We start from the raw sequence: 17,256 nt of genomic DNA, 5'->3' as shown, positions 1-17,256 counted from the left end.
ACTTCAAATTTTTAATATGTTTAACAGGTTGAATGAAAGTTCTCCAGGTGAATTAATTCCTTAATTTGGCTTGTAATTGGGCATCACACCCACTTTGGTCATATCGTGAACTAGGGTCTCCGAGTTCTGATGACGGTGTTCTTGAACTGGTGCAAGCTCGTATCTTGACACGTTCTTTCCCGGGTTCACTTTCAGGAATTCTACGAGCACGCCAAGGCTCTGTGGGAGGACGAGGGAGTGCGTGCCTGCTACGAGCGCTCCAACGAGTACCAGCTGATCGACTGCGCCCAGTAGTAAGTCGATGCTCCCCCACCTCACAGGACACAGGCACAAACGGAGAAGATGCCAAAAACCTCGACTCTCGCTTTCAAAGTTACTTGCAAATGAGTTCTTTTTGTAGAAGCCAGCCAGTTATTCCCACCTGCCGTTAGAAAGTTCTAGTCTGATTCACTTGTTTTATAAAGCCCTTAATTGTACTTTTTAGTGCAGTGACATTATATAAACAATTAATGCCTGTTAGAGCAAAATGATAATTACTTGCAATAAAGTGATGTTCATAATTAATTAGCTTGAAGTAACTAAGTGAATTGACCTCCAAGCATTTAGGGAGATAGGGCAGCTCTCACACTTGGGATCATATAGAAGTATTACATTTTATTGCTGTAATTTAAAAACAGGGAGAGGAACAGAAAGCACAAACACATGCACCCCCTTCCTTGGTACCTGAGAACTGCTTTGCTATTTGTGCTGTCAGGTAAGTGACTCCAGTAGCTGCCAGGGTCCAGTATTACTAGGGCATGTTCCTCTGGAGCTGGGCCTTGTGTTGAGTTTCATTTCCTATCCTTATTCATTCATACGGGGCCTTAATTCAAGGGTGCTCCCCCCATGGGTCCTCGCTCTGTCCCTTCATGGGCTCTCTTCCAGTGAACATGGCACACATGTGGGAAGTTGCCTTGTAAATAGTTTACGACCTCCCTCATCCTGTACATGATAGCGTAAATATATGGTGCTCAGAGCCATAAAAAAAATTTAAAGAAATCTTTTGTTTGCTGATGTGGCACAAAGTGGTCTCACTTACGATATTCTGAAGTTCGAGTGTCTTTTGTGACTCGGGGGTACAATAGGTATGTGTGATGTTGCAGTCTCTCATTTAAGTAGCTGAAACTCAGAAACGAGTTTGCTATAGAAAATATTAAGTCATCAGGACCAAGGTACCAGGCTGGCTGGCAAAAAGCTAAAATTGCATTCCTTGGGAGCCCTAAGCCTGAGGAACTTATTGTGAAAACCAGTTGAATAAATAGGAGGGAGGAGGAGGTAACAGCAATCAGGCAGCACACAAAGCGAGTTGCCTAGAATGCGCCCGCAGATCACAGGTTAGGGGCTGGTGGATCTGTGGGTTCTCGCTCGCTGCCTCTGCTTTCCCATAGGAAGGTGCATCTGATGATTTTCAGTGGTCACATAGAGAGCCATGTCATGGTTTAATATTGCAAGCAAATTTGTATATTTTTTCAAGGAACAGAAAAACAGTCCATCGTGGCCAGTCCCTGTGACCCCCACCCCCACCCCCTCTTCAACAAAGTGCCTGATTTTCACAAAAGTTTGAACTAAAAGCTGGAAGTGCTAATTATAGTAACGCAAAACAAATGGAAATCCTGGAATTGTTTGCGTTTTGTATTTTGGATCCAAGTCAGAAGTACAGGTACAAGATTAGGAGAGTTGGGCCATCCCAGTGTTGACTGTTGTGGAAGCGGGTGTAGGGTGTATTAACTTCATTAATGAACAATTTAGCCAGGTTTTTTTTTTTTTAATCTCACACCATTTAAAAGATTTTTTTTTAAGCAACATTAAATTACTCCTGCAACTTTATCTGAAAATGGCAACATTTGCACCGTTTATGGAAAGTTTTTAAGGAAACTCGGAGAAAAGGAGAACAACAGAGCTTAAAACTTTTAAAATGTCTTCCCTGGTGGGACGATTAAAACAGCCTTGCCTGTGCACTGACCAGGACGTTTCTAGTCTAACTGCCTTTATGTTAAAGTTGAGATACTGGTACCTTGCCCATTTCTTAAGCCGCCTATTTTTATTTGTTGAGCTGGGGTTTGGCTGGCCCCAGTCCAGATGTCTCTCTCACAAGATTTGGTGCTGATGATCTATTTATAGAACTGTGGTTCGGTTGCCATGGCAACGCGCTGGAGGCCAGGGCGGCTGGGGAGCTATTTCTGGCCTGGTGCTGTAATGTAAGACTGATTGGGCAAGTTAGTGTATCCTCAGAGCCAGACTGACTCGAAACTGGTAAAAAGGAAGGGGGAAAAAAAACTTATAGAATTTCTTTAAATAGACTTTTCTCCCTTTGTGATTTTTCTTTTCTGATAGCCCACTTGAAAACAATTCCAGCTCCCCCACCCCTACCCCAAAAAGCTGGTTTTAACATATTCCGTATTAGTTTAAAAGTCTAGTCTTTCCAAAGTGATTTTTCCTTAGGTGTGTCTAGTCGAGCAACACCAACAAGAGATTTTTTGCTTTGGGAAAAGTTACAGCTGTGGAGAGGGAGGTGGGCAACAGCGCTTTTCCATGGAAAGCTGTCTTGTCATGGACGGTAGTCTCTAAGACCCCAGGCCCCTCACTGTGCCTGCTCCCCGCCCAGAGGAGGACCCACAACCTGGATGGTGTGAGATTTTTTTTGAAAACTAGAAGTTTCATGTCTGGAGCGTTCTATTTCATGGACCAAATAGAACGGAAGGGAACTTCATGTTTGTTTCCTGTTCGGTGTGGTTAGGACAAAAAGGGCCCTTTGTGGCAGCTTCTTTTGTTCTCTTTAATAACTGACATTCTTAAAAAGTAGAAGGAAGGGATACCCATGCTGAGTACCTCAATCTCATTTTCATTAGTCCCTTGGGGGAATAATCCTTCTTTTAAATATGCCATTTTTCTTTTTTTTAAAAACACTGAATGATGTGGAAGTATACAGTTTTCAGACTGCTTGCCATTATGTTGTCCCAAGCCAAACAATCTGAAACTTTAACTTTTTAGTCAATCAGTATCAAATGGCACAAAATCTGATAGGTGCCTGATTTTGGGCCCTCTGCTGGTTGATTTGTACAGAACCAACCTTTCAAAATTAAAACAAGACCAGAGCCACCCCCAACCAGTGCTCTGTGCTGTACCTGTAGGCCAGGGGCCCTGAGAGCCTCGTTCTTGATTCCTAGACCTACTCGTCAGCCAAATATGTTTATCTTTGAAAGGTTAGAACAAGCAGAATTTAAGGCATAAGCTTTTGAGTCATAAATGTAACCAACACAAGCAAAATTCCCACCAACTTAATGCCGTATAACGGTGGGATGATCATTTCCATTTGGCTTGACTTTGTAGAGAGACAGGAGTAGTGGACAAGCTGGCGTAAGCTCTCTGAACAACCCCTTGTGTCCTCCTTTTCCTCCCAGCTTCCTGGACAAGATCGATGTCATCAAGCAGGCTGACTATGTGCCCAGCGATCAGGTATGCAAAGGTTCTCACAAGCAGAGGACTTGGAGCCCTCTTTCCAAGATAGTCAAGATTTTTGCTCCAGATTGGAGGTTATTCATATTTCTGTTGGTGAGATCCGTTGACATAGATTTTGTTTTAGGATCTGCTCCGCTGCCGCGTCCTGACTTCTGGAATCTTTGAGACCAAGTTCCAGGTGGACAAAGTCAACTTCCAGTAAGTGAATGGTTCCCTTTTAAAAAACGGAGATGATAGGCTCTTGGTGTTCCCTCTGGCGGTTAGAGTGCTGGACCAGCGTTAGCCCTCTGGAGTGACCAGGTGTTGTTTCTCTGCTGCAGCATGTTTGACGTGGGTGGCCAGCGCGATGAACGCCGCAAATGGATCCAATGCTTCAATGGTATGGAAGTCAGTGGGCTTCTCTGCTCTTGAGGGATATGTTGCTTTTTTAATTGTTAAGGATCATTTTCGCTTCTAACATGCATGGCTTTTTCTTTTGCTGAAGATGTGACTGCCATCATCTTCGTGGTGGCCAGCAGCAGCTACAACATGGTCATCCGGGAGGACAACCAGACCAACCGCCTGCAGGAGGCTCTGAACCTCTTCAAGAGCATCTGGAACAACAGGTTGGTGGAGTGACTGCCTGGTTCCCTCCCGGCTGCTCGCCCAGGAGCCCCATTACTGATCTCAGGGCTCTGTCTTTGCACTGTTACGGAAAAGAATCTTGGGCAAGTTCTCGTGCAAGCATCCCAAAGCCCTTGCAGAAAGAATGCTTCCTTTTCCTGGGCAGTGATTAAACCTGCTTCCCTCTTGGTTAGATGGCTGCGCACCATCTCTGTGATTCTGTTCCTCAACAAGCAAGACCTGCTCGCTGAGAAAGTCCTTGCTGGAAAATCGAAAATTGAGGACTACTTTCCAGAATTTGCTCGCTACACTACTCCTGAGGATGGTACGTATGGCCTTCTGCAGTTGATTAGCACACGTTTCAACTTATTGGCCCTATACAGTCATGCATGTTAAAAACTTCCATTCTTGGAGGTTGTTCATTTAGGTGAATTTTAGAAATCACCTAAATGAACAACCTCTAAGAACAGAAATCTTCCCCCGACCCCCAACTATAAATGCTCTGTAGGGGAAGCAAGAAACCTTATTTCCACTCATTTGTATATGGAGAAACCCAAGAAGTGAAGGGGCTGCAATAATGCCAGTGCTCCAGCTCTGCTCCAACCTTTTAACTACCTTCAGTAGCAAAATATTTATATTCTTTGTAGCTACTCCCGAGCCCGGAGAGGACCCACGCGTGACCCGGGCCAAGTACTTCATCCGCGACGAATTTCTGGTGAGTAGAGACTGTCTTGAGTTCTCTTTGCTTGTCCTCTTAAGATTATAAGTTTACTTAATTCTAAATTTGGGGATTAAACTATCCAGTTCTTCGGTTTTATCTCACTGATGGCCAGTGTGAATTTGAGCGTTTGTGCCCCTTTACTTGGTTTTGTTTTAACCATAGCTGGTCAACAGTCCTTGGTCGGTGTCCCCGTCAGTGATGGGAGGTTTCTGCAGAGGTGGCGCTGACCGTGTTTCCCTATGTTTGTGCCACAGAGAATCAGCACTGCTAGTGGAGATGGGCGCCACTACTGCTACCCCCACTTCACCTGCGCTGTGGACACGGAGAACATTCGCCGTGTGTTCAACGACTGCCGTGACATCATCCAGCGCATGCACCTTCGTCAGTATGAGCTGCTCTAAGAAGGGAACCCCCAAATTTAATTAAAGCCTTAAGCACAGTTAATTAAAAGTGAAACGTAATTGTACACGCAGTTAATCACCCACCATAGGGCATGATTAACAAAGCCACCTTTCCTTTCCCCCTCGAGTGATTGGCGAAATCCCTGTTCCCTTCAGCTTGCTTAAATATATTCCAAATTTAGAAAGCTTAAGGCGGCCTACAGAAAAGAAAAAGGCCACAAAAGTTCCCTCTCTCTTTCAGTAAGTAAAATAACAGCAGCAAACAGAAATAAAGAAATAAATGAAATAAATATCGTCTTGTGGAGCATTAAAAAAAATCAAAATAAAAATTAAATGTGAGCAAAGGACATGACTCCTGTAGGTTATTTGCGGTTTCAAGCAAATGCCCATTGTTCATGGATTTGACTGCATCAAAAGTTGGGAGGCCACCTGTTGAGGTGACAAGGCCCCAAGGTTATATGTGGGTGGAGAATCTTGCCCTTACAGGTTTTTGTTGAGCTAATCTTTGGGTTTCTGAAAACAATTTGCAGACAACACAAAATGTCCACCCCATCCTTCTCCCACTCTCATGCCTCAGAAAACCACTAGCTCTGTTGAAGAATTCTACACTCTGATCTTCACTGCCCTATCCAAAGATTCTACCAACTTATGCCCCTATACGGGGTCACACCGTGTGCCGGTTGACCCAGGGTCTCTCCAAAATAGGTGATAGGTTTTTGACTCTGTCCAGCTCTTTAAGATATGGACTCAATTATATGGGGGAAATTTAGGAATGCAGTGTTTCAAATCAGTGAGGGAAAGGGGGATTATTCAAGAAATGGTGCACAATATATACATATATTAAATCACATTGTACACTTTAACTTAACAGTTTTGTCAGTTATACCTCAGTTGGGAGGAAAAATGGAATAAGAGCTATCAAATAAAAAGACAGCAATGGTATTAAAACTGGCTCGCCATTTGGGGAAAAATTTAAGCTGGATCCCTACCTCATTCCCTACAGAAATGAATTCAATGTGGGTTGATCACATATGTTTAAATAGAAAAAGGTACTTAAAAGTGGCTCTTTTCACAAAGCATTGGTTTATAGAAGTCCTCTCTAAGCATGACCTAAGATCCAAAAGCCACAAAGGGGGGAAAATGGACTGTACAAAAAGTCACACATAAACTGAATGGGGGTGGGGACTGGGTAAAAATCTGTAACAAAGGGTTAATTTCCCTAATAAGCGAAGACCTCTGAAGAATTAATAAGCAAACCCATCACGAAAATGGGCAAAGTACATCAACATGCAATTTACTTAAAAGAAAAATTGGGGAAAATGTGAAACTTAACTCGAAATGAAATACAAATGAAGCAGACTTCCGCCATTGTTGGGGGAGGGGTCAGTCATCAGCATACATGGGCCCCCACAGCAAACTCAGTGAACCCATGACGGATTGTGGCTTGGACCCAAGGTCCACTTGGGGTCCCTAGGTCTTCACCCTCAGGTTCATCCCTTAAGCTGTGGTCACTCTGGTGTGGCTTCCTGGATGGGTAGGGGGAAGAGACCAGCTTGTCCCCAGCATCAACAATTACACTCTCTGAAACTGGCTGAATGGGACACTAATCAAGCTGATTCTGTAATTCAGGCCAAAAATCCACTTCCTGTTCTGTTTTCCAGATCAAATTAATCCCAGCCAAATTAATTATGGAGCATAGTTTACCAGAGGTGAGAAAAATGAGCCCCAAGGAGGGCAGAAAAAGTAGCAAATACTCTTATCTCCATAAACCTTCCCAAAGCTTCCCAAGTAATATTCAGTCCACATAAAAATCATGTGCTTGCTTTGCACATTTAGTTACAAAACAGCCCTCAAAAGCCTCCCCCAAATTAACACAATCCCCAAATTAACATACAATCTACATAAGTGCTTGCCATGCAAATATAGCCAGAAGACCAGGCAAAAAATTCCCTTAACCTCCAAAGTATTCCAAATAAACGCAACTAACTAAAACCTGGACACCAGCTTTCAAGTGTAACTACAGCATCAGCCCACCACACAATCATCCATCCATGTAAGGGCTGTGTTAATGGAAAATAAAAGTTTGACACCAGACCCATAGCGCCTCTTCCAAGATGGCTGCCTGTATGCCCCCCAACATAGAAATTCTGGAACCTTCTCTGAATAATCCACTTAAGATTGCCACAGCAGTAGCCACTTATTCATCAACATTAGAAAACAAATTCCCAGGCCATAGAACAGTTATACCAAAAAAAATTGATGCTCTAGAACCCCCACCCCTGCTGGTCAAAAGTGGCAGACACGGGCCGGCCCTGTGGCTTAGCGGTTAAGTGCGCCCACTCCGCTGCTGGCGGCCTGGGTTCGGATCCCGGGCGCACACCAAGGCACTGCTTCTTGGGCCATGCTGAGGCCGTGTCCCACATACAGCAACTAGAAGGATGTGCAGCTATGACATACAACTATCTACTGGGGCTTTGGGGGAAAAAATAAATAAATAAAATTAAAAACTGGCAGACACTTTGTGATAACTTCTGGAAGAAGAGTAATGAAAGTCACAGTTATCCCGCACCTATCATGTGCCAGTCACTGCCCAATGAGATAGGCTCGGCTGTTACGCCATTTTACCAGTGAGGAAATGGAGGCCTAGAGAGGCCAGAGTAACTAGCCCCAAGAGACATAGCTGGTAAGCAGGGAAAATGGGCTTCAAACTAGGTAGCCAGAGTCCACTGCTTGACCACAGCACTATAGTGTCTCTCTTGAGGATCCGGAAAAAAAAGGAAAAGGTCTCCTGGTGTTCTTTCCAGGATGTCAGTTGTCGGCGGTCCCTGACCGGTGACCCCAAGCGGAAATCCTGCAGGGCTGTGTTGGATTCCATATCCAGTGGTGATGATGGGGTAGGGAAGTGGGTGGCGGAGGGGGAAAGGGGTCCTCTTCCCTCAGACGGTGGCATTGGGCGCACTCCTGCCTTCTCCCCAGTTCAGAGGTTTGCCGTGGGGCCTCTCCAGTCACTCAGATGTGTTTGGGGTTCCTTCTCTTCCTTAGGATTCATCCCTTCTATCTAAAACGTTTTCATTAACATTTTCCCTCTGATCTGATTCCAACCATAACTTTTATAGGTCTACTTTAAAATCTGAATTCCAGGAACTTCAGAAAGCAGAAAAATTATGAAGAATTTCGCTTAAATCTTTGATTACAAGAAGCCATTGGTTTTAAAATTTCCAGCTGAATTTTACGTCTCTGTTCAAAGGTAAAACAACATATTTTTCTAAAGGTAACAATTTGTGCCACACTTTCTACAAGTGTATAGGCCAAATATTATAAATAACTATTTGTTGATCTTTTAGAGATTAAAAGATAATAATAATGAACTACTGAGCCCCCTGATGAGGCCTAATATGAAGTAGGTGTAGAATTGGGCAGATGTTTTATCCACCTTCACTTTTATTTAAATGTGGGCAAAATTATACCAAAAGAAATGGCCACCTCTGCACAGCCCTATGTCAAATGTCACTGTTTTGTCATAATGGTTTCTTGGACATTTTTGGTCATTTTTTTATTCAGCAAATGTGTAGAGAGTACGGAATCTGTGGCTGCCACTGGGAGTTCTGCTCTCATGGGGTTTATATTCTATCAGGGGAGACATGCATTTACCAAATCAATAATCAAAAGAATTACAAATGGTGACGAGGTCTCTGGGCTGATAAACAGGGTGGGGGCAATAGGGAGTGGGAGGTATTTGGGGAGGGATTCTACTTTAGATAGAATAGCCAGGGAAGGCCTCTCGGAGGAGGTGACTTTTCTTATGGCATACAAAGGATGAGACAGAGCTAGCCATCCAAACATAGCTAACATCACTATTTCTGATTAATATTAATTATTAAAACATTATAATGAAGATTTATGGAGCTCTTTACCATGTCCCAGGCACTGTCCTAAGCCCTTTATATGGATTATCTCATTTAACCATTTTGAAACCCTACGAGGATGTACCTATCATCTGCACAAGATGTACCCAATCTGTACCCCCACTGCACAAAAATGAAAAAGGCAAATTACACCTAAAACATTGTGAGTACTTTATGCAAATTATGCTTTTAACAATGGTTACACTAAAAAGGCCAGTGCGATAAGCACTTAATTTAAGTAGGTGCTACCCAAGTTCCTATTTTAGAGTGGGGGAATTTGATGTCTCTATGATAATTTTCCTGTGTTTAAACATTCATATACTAGGAACAACTAAATTTTTCTGGTTTTGCCTATCTTATTCTCTGTATCAGGAATGTGTTCAGCTGCAAATAACAGAACCCTGACTTGGAGTGGCACAGACAGAGGCTTCTATCTCACCAAGAATTCTGGAGCTAAGTAGTTCCAGGTGTTATTCAGCTGCTCATCAATGGCAGGGCCAATACTTCCACAGTTCTCTGGGGCCTCTCGATTGTGGTCGCAAGATGATATCATGTCTTAGCCCAAGGCAGAAATGAGAGGAGAAGGACAGCCCAGCCAATTCTCTCTTTTATCAGGAATGCAAATGCTTTGTAGGTGCTCTTCCTCTGGATACACATAGGTAGCAAGATACGCATAGATACTAGATAGCAAGATAAATAGTTAGATGGCTACTAGATAAATAGCTAGCTAGCTAGACAGACGGAAAAGTGTCTGTTCAATAACACTATTACACACACATATGGAGGGATTTATAATTTTCTGTTGCATGGACTTGATGGAACATCTAGAAAAATAAATCCAGTTCCTGTAGCTTCCAAGGATTAGGGAAGATAACAGGTAAAAAACTTTCAAATTGTAAGAGACTAATTGGCATAATTCTATGTAAATCAGTTTGAAAGCCTAGATGAAATAGATAATTGTCCAGGAAAATACTGTTTATCAAAACTGACCTCAATGGAGACCAAAAAAATCTAAGCAGACTAGTTACCATAGAAAAAAATACAGAGTCTAGTTAGAGAGCACCATGACAGAGCAGCTCCAGGCTCTTATTGGAGTGCAAGCCAGCGACTGGAAGGAAAACATGAGGGAGACCTCTGGAGTGTAGTGTCTTTTTTTTTTAATCTAAATGCTGATTAAACAAATATATTCCATTTGAGAAAATTCATTGAACTGTACACCTATGATTTATGCAGTTTTCAGTATGTACATTATACTTTAAAATTTTTTTTAAATGAAGAAAACGAAAAGGAAAAAGGCACCAGACCCAGGTAGTTTTACAGGGAATTCTACTAAACCTTTAAAGGTGAAATAATTCCTTACTACTTAAATTATTCCAGAGTGTAACCAAAGGAAAATTTCAAAATTATTTTTATGAAGCAAATATAACATTGATTCTAAAACATGCCAAAGATTGCATCCAAAAATAAAATTACAGACCAGTCTCACTTATGAATATCAATGTGAAAATCTTAAAATACAAGCAAGCAGAATCCAATGTTAGATTTAAAAAATAATACATCATGCCTAGGTTAGATTTATTCTATGAATTCAAGATTAATTCAATATTAGCAAAACAGTAAAATTTGCCAAAATTCAATACCTATTTATATTTAGAATTTTTAGAATATATATATATATATTTCGTGTGTGTGTGTGTGAGGAAGATCAGCCCTGAGCTAACATCCATGCCAATCCTCCTCTTTTTGCTGAGGAAGACTGGCCCTGAGTTAACGTCTATTGCCAATCCTCCTCCTTTTTTTCCCTTTTTCTCCCCAAAGCCCCAGGAGATAGTTGTATGTCATAGTTGCACATCCTTCTAGTTGCTGTATGTGGGATGCCACCTCAGCATGGCCCAACAAGCGGTGGGTTGGTGCGTGCCTGGGATCCGAACCCGGGCCGCCAGTAGCAGAAGGCATGCACTTAACTGCTAAGCCACGGGGCTGGCCCCTGGAATATATTTTTAGAAATCCAATAAAATAGTAATTAATGTATGCTTTCTTAATATAATTACTATATATAACATACATATACTATATACATAACATACATCTATATATAATGTATATAGTACAGTTCATATGCATATAAAACATATTTTTCCTCCAAAAACCAACATTTTACTAATGAGGAACCTCTAAAAGCTTTTCCACTAGTGTCAGGAACAAGAAACAAAAAAGATAAGGCTGCCTCATATCACCATACTATTTGTCATTGTATTGGACATATAAGCCAATTCAATGAGACAAAAGAAAGCAATTAGAGTCCTGAGAATTGGAAAGGAAGAAATAAAAGTATCTTTTATTGCAAATTATATAATTAAATATCATAACTCTCCCCCCCTAAAAAAATTCACAGAAAAATAATTATAGTCATATGTCACCTAATGACAGGGACATACTCTGAGAAATGTGTCATTAGGCAATGTCATTGTTGTGCGAACATCATAGAGTGTACTGAAGGGGAATAAAACTTGCCACTCCAAAATGTGTCTCTTTAACCTGAGGATTATTTCAGGCTAATTATTTTTAAGAACGAAAGACTCAGAAAGTTTTTCTTGTTACCTCCCTCTTAACTGTCTAAAAGGATTCAGATGAAAAAAACCTGTCTCAGCAAGCAAGCTATCACCTTAGCATAAAATGAACTAGGTGGTATAGAGGGAAGAACCTAGGAAAGCCTGTTTGTTGGGCTCACCTCTGTGTTCTTCTGTTTCTGTGTGGCCAAATACTTGTTTTCCAAATGCTTGCTCCTTTTACTTATCTGTGAATTGCCTTCCTTCCCTTTGAAGTGCCTCGCTCTCCCCACCCCCAACATCTTCTTTTGTCCTTAGCTGAGGATGGTATTTAAGGTGAAGGCTTTGGCCATTTTGGCCAGTTCCTCAGTTTCCCATGTATACAAGGTATTGAACTTTTGTTTGTTTTTCTCCTTGTTAATCTCTCTAATGTCAATTTATTTCTTAGACCAGCCAGAAGAACCTAGAAGGGTAGAGGAAAATTTATTCCTCTCCTACAGTACTTACACAAACCTACGTGAAATAGCCTATTACACATCTAGGCTATATGGTACTAATCTTATGGGACCACCATCTTATATGCCGTCCATCATTGACCGAAATGTCATTATGCAGAGCATGACTGTACTAAAGAATGGAAATTTAGTAAAGAACAGGTTTATAAGATCAGCATGCAAAAATCGATAGCCTTTCAATAATGGATAGAACATCCAGACAGAAAATCAATAAATAGCTGACTTGAAAAACACTATAGACCAACTGGAACTAACAGATATATATAGAACTTTCTACTCAACAGAAAAGTACACATTCTTCTCAAGCACACATGAAACATTCTCAAGGCTAACTCACGTTAGGTTGCAAATCAAGTCGTAACAAATTTAAGACGATCAAAATCATTCCAAATATCTTTCCCACCCAAAATGGAATGAAACTAGAAATCAATAACAGTAAGAAAATTCACAAATATGTAAAAACTAAACAACTCATTTTTGAAAAACTATTGGGTCAAAGAGGAAATTAAAAGGGAATTTAAAAAGTATCTTGAGACAAACAAAAATGAAAATACAACATACTAAACTTTATGAGATGCACCAAAAACAGTACTAAGAGGGAAGTTTATAGTGATAAACATCTGTATTAAAAAAGAAGAAAAATCTCAAACAACCTAAATTTACACCTCAAGGAACTAGAAAAAGAAGTACAAACTAAATCTAAAGTTACCAAAAGGAAGGAAATAGTAAAGACTAGAGCAGAATTAATCAAATAGAGAATAGATAAACAATAGGCAAAAAACTAGAGGTTAGTTTTTTGAAAAGACAAACAAAATCAACAAATTCATAGCTAGACTAAGAAGAAAAGAAAGAAGACTCAAATTTAAAGAGGAGACATTACAATAGATGCCTCAGAAATAAAAAGGATCATAAGGGATTATTATGAATAATTATATGCCAACAAATTGGATAATCTAGAAGAAATAGATAAATACCTAGAAGCATACAACCTCCCAAAACTGAATCAAGAACAACTAGAAAGCCTGAACAGATCAATAATAAATAAGGAGATTGAATTAATAATCAAAACTCCCCAAACAAATAAAAGCCCAGGACCAGATGGCTTCCTGGGTGAATTCTACAAAATGTAAAGAGGAAATAATATCAATCCTTCTTAAGCTCTTCAAAAATAATAGAAGAAGAGGGAACACTTCCAAACTCATTTTACGAGGCCAGCATCACACTGATACCAAAGCCAGATAAGTATAATACAAGAAGAGAAAACTACAGGCCAATATCCCTAATGAACATAGATGCAGAAATCTTCAATAAAATACTAGCAAACTAAATTCAATAGCACATTAAAAGTATCATACTCCATGACCCACTGGGATTTATCCCTGGAATGCAAGGATGGTTCAACATATGGAAATCAATCAATGTGATACACCCCATTAACAGAATGAAGGGTAAAAATCACATGATCATCTCAATTGATGCAGAAAAACACTTGACAAAGTTCAACATCCATTCATGATAAAAACTTTCAACAAAATAGTTATAGAAGGAGGGCTGGCCCTGTGGCGTAGCGGTTAAGTTCGTGCACTCTGCTTTGGTGGCCCAGGGTTGGCAGGTTCAGATCCTGGGCACGGACCTACGCACTGCTTATCAAGCCATGCTGTGGCAGGCATCCCACATATAAACTAGAGGAAGATGGGCATAGATATTAGCTCAGGGCTAATCATCCCCCTCCCCCAAAAGAAATAGGTATAGAAGAAACTTACCTCAACACAATAAAGGCCGTGTATGAAAAGCCCACAGCTAACATCATAATCAATGGGAAAAAACTGAAAGCTTTTCCTCTAAGATCCAGTACAAAGCAAGGATGCTCACTCTTGCCACTTCTGTTCAACATAGTACTAAAAGTTGTAGACAGAGCAATTAGACAAGAAATAAATGGCATCCAAATTAGAAAGGAAGAAATAAAGTTATCTCTGTTTGCAGATGACATGATCATATATGTAGAAAACTCTAAAGATTCAACAGCAACAAAAAAAATGATTAGACCTAATAAATGAATGCAATAAAGTTGCAGGATTAAAAAAATCAACATACAAAAATCAGTCACATTTCTATACACAAACAACAAACTATCCAAATAGGAAGTTAAGAAAAAAATCCCATTCACAATAGCAACAAAAGGAATAAAATACTTAGGAATAAACTTAACCAAAGAAGTAGGAGACTGGTACACTGAAAATTATAAAACATTGATGAAGGAAATTAAAGAAAACAAGTGAATGGAAAGATGTCCCATGTTCATGGATTGGAAGAGTTAATATTGTTAAAATATCCATACTACCCAAAATGATCTCTAGATTCAATGCAATCTCTATTAAAATCCCAAAGGCATTCTTTATAAAAATAGAAAAAATATTCTAAAATTAATATGGAATGACAAAAGACCTCAAATAGCCAAAGCAATCTTGAACAAGAAGAATAAAGCTGAAGGCATCACACTTCCTGATTTGAAAACATGTTACAAAGCTACAGTAATCAAAACAGTATGGTACTGGTATAAAAATGGACATATAGAAGAATGTAACAGAATAGGAACTCAGAAATAAATCCACACATCCAAGGTCAATTGATCTTTGACAAGAGTACCAATGGGGAAAGGAGAGCGTCTTCATTAAATGGTGCTGGGACAACTGGACATCCACAAGCAGAAAAATGAAACTGGATTCTTATCTCACACCATATACAAAAATCAACTCAAAATGGATTAAAGACCTAAACGTAAGACCCGAAACCATAGAACTAATAGAAAAAAAATAGGAAAAATGCTTCTTGACATTGGTCTGGGCAATGATTTTTTGGATTTGACACCGAAAGCACAGGGTACAAAAGCAAAAACAGGCAAGTGGGATTGCATCATATCAAAAGCTTCTGCACAGCAAAGGAAACCATCAACAGAGTGAAAAGACAACCCATGGAAAGGGGGAATATGCTTGCCAACCAGATAGCTGATAAAGGGTTAATATCCAAAATAAGGAACTCACACAACTCGATAGCAAAAGATAAATAACTCGATTATAAAACAGACCTGAGTAGACATTTCTTGAAGAAATACAAATAGCCAACAAGTATATGAAAAGGTGCTAAGCATCACTAATCATCAGGAAAATGCAAATCAAAACTGCAATGAGATATCACCTCATAACTGTTAGAATGGCTCTTATAAAAAAGGCTAAAGGTAAGTGTTGGTGAGAATGTGGAGAAGAGGAAACCCTTGTACACTGTTGGTGGGAATGTAAATGGGTACAGTCATGGAACACAGTATGGAGGTTCCTCAAAAAATTAAAAAGAGAACGACTTTATGATCCAGCAATCCCACTTCTGAATATATAGCCAAAGGAAATGTAATCAGTATCTTGAAGAGATATCTGCCCTCCATATTCATTGCAGCATTATTCATAATAGCCGAGATATGGAAACAACCTAAATCTGTCTATGGATGAATGGATAAAGAAAATGTTGCACATATATGTATGTGTGTATGTGTATATATATATATACACATACATATATATGTATATGTATATGTACATGTATACATGTATATATATATATACATATATACATGTATATATATATACACATACACACAATGGAATATTATTCAGCCTTAAAAAGGAAGGAAATTCTGCTGTTTATGACAGTGTGAATGAACCTGGATGATATTACATTAAGTGAAATAAGCCAGACACAGAAAGACAAATACTGCATGATCTCCCTCATATGTGGAATCTTAAATAGTCAAAGTTACAGAAATAGAGAGTTAGAATGGTGGTTGCCAGGGGCCTGGGGTGAGGGAGAAAAGAGGAGATGTTGTTTAAGAGGTAAAGTTTCGTTACGCAAACGACTAAGTTCTGGAGACCTAATGCACAGCAATGTGACTATAGTTAATACTGTATTGTATACTTGAAATTTGCCAAGAGAGTGGATCGTGTTTTTGCCACAAAGGGGAAAAAAAGAAAGAAAAGAAAATGGTAACTACGTGAGGTGGTGGATATATTAATTAGCTTGATTGTGGGAATTGTTACAATGTATACATATATCAAAACATCAAGTTGTACAACTTAAATATATACAATTTTTATTGTCAATCACACTTCAATAAAGATGGGGAAAAATCAATAGTATGTGAAAGGTAAAATAATAAAGCTTTTAGAAGGAAACATAGGAGACTATTGATTAGATAGGCCCCACATGTTGCATTTGGTTTATCTGTCTCTTAAATCTTTCTTTAATTTGTAGGTGTCTCCCTCTCTCTCTGTCTCTCTCTCTTTTTTTTTTTAGCCTCCCTTACAATTTAGTTGTTGAAGGAACAGCTGTTTGTCCTCTAGAGTTTTTCATATTTTAGATTTTGCTGATCGCTTCCCCATAGTATAGACCTATTTAAAAGAATTCTGATTTGGACAAACCAACTATTAAAAAAATTATGAAATTATCAGGGAAATTTGAACAGTGACTAGATGTCACAATATTTTAAAAATTAGTCTTAATTTTTTAATGTGTGATAGAGGAATTATAGTTATGTCTTTTTCAAGAGTTCTTATCTTTTATATGTACCCATTGAAATAAAAGATATGATATTCCAAAATAACCCAGTATGGTTGTGGGGAGGCAAGTATTGGTAATCATCTAACAGGCTTTCCAGTACAGAGGTGGGGGGAGGGGGAGCCTTGACTTGTAGTATTTGCCAATTTCCACGGTGTAATTCTCCCCTCATGGTTGATTTCAAACTCCCAGCAGGATGTCACTGAACACGAGTTGGGAAGAGGTATGTGCCATCAGCTCTTGGCGGACAGAATGAGACAACTCCAGCACATCGCTGAGAGGGAGCAAAGGCGAAACAAGATTCACTGTGAGTTGATACTTGTAGAAACTGGATGATGGGGGTTCATTATACTATTCTAATTTTGTATATGATTGCCATTTTAACTAAAAATTTAAAACCAAGAAAAAAAAATCCTAAATTTCAAGATTAAATTTTTTAAAACTTCCAATGTTCTGGGTGGC

At 39.6% G+C, this 17,256-nt stretch overlaps 1 protein-coding gene across 6 annotated transcripts in view; it reads left to right on the top strand.

The window, feature by feature from the left end:
- GNAS (GNAS complex locus) overlaps nt 1–5,570 on the top strand; it is a 65,656-nt gene extending 60,086 nt beyond the window's left edge. For all 6 annotated transcript variants that reach the window (XM_058562402.1, XM_058562399.1, XM_058562398.1 and 3 more), the window contains 8 exons: nt 196–293; nt 3,441–3,495; nt 3,623–3,696; nt 3,819–3,877; nt 3,983–4,103; nt 4,296–4,426; nt 4,749–4,816; nt 5,077–5,570. In XM_058562402.1, the coding sequence (XP_058418385.1) occupies nt 196–293; nt 3,441–3,495; nt 3,623–3,696; nt 3,819–3,877; nt 3,983–4,103; nt 4,296–4,426; nt 4,749–4,816; nt 5,077–5,223 (753 nt within the window). In that variant the 3' untranslated portion in view covers nt 5,224–5,570. The remainder of the gene's footprint in view (nt 1–195; nt 294–3,440; nt 3,496–3,622; nt 3,697–3,818; nt 3,878–3,982; nt 4,104–4,295; nt 4,427–4,748; nt 4,817–5,076) is intronic.
- The last annotated feature ends 11,686 nt before the right edge of the window (nt 5,571–17,256 follow it).

This window comes from Diceros bicornis, chromosome 19 (assembly GCF_020826845.1).
Source record: "Diceros bicornis minor isolate mBicDic1 chromosome 19, mDicBic1.mat.cur, whole genome shotgun sequence".
NCBI classification, from domain to species: Eukaryota; Metazoa; Chordata; class Mammalia; order Perissodactyla; family Rhinocerotidae; genus Diceros; species Diceros bicornis.
The sequence above is the reverse complement of the archived record's forward strand: the minus strand, read 5'-3'. Positions and strand labels throughout refer to the sequence as shown.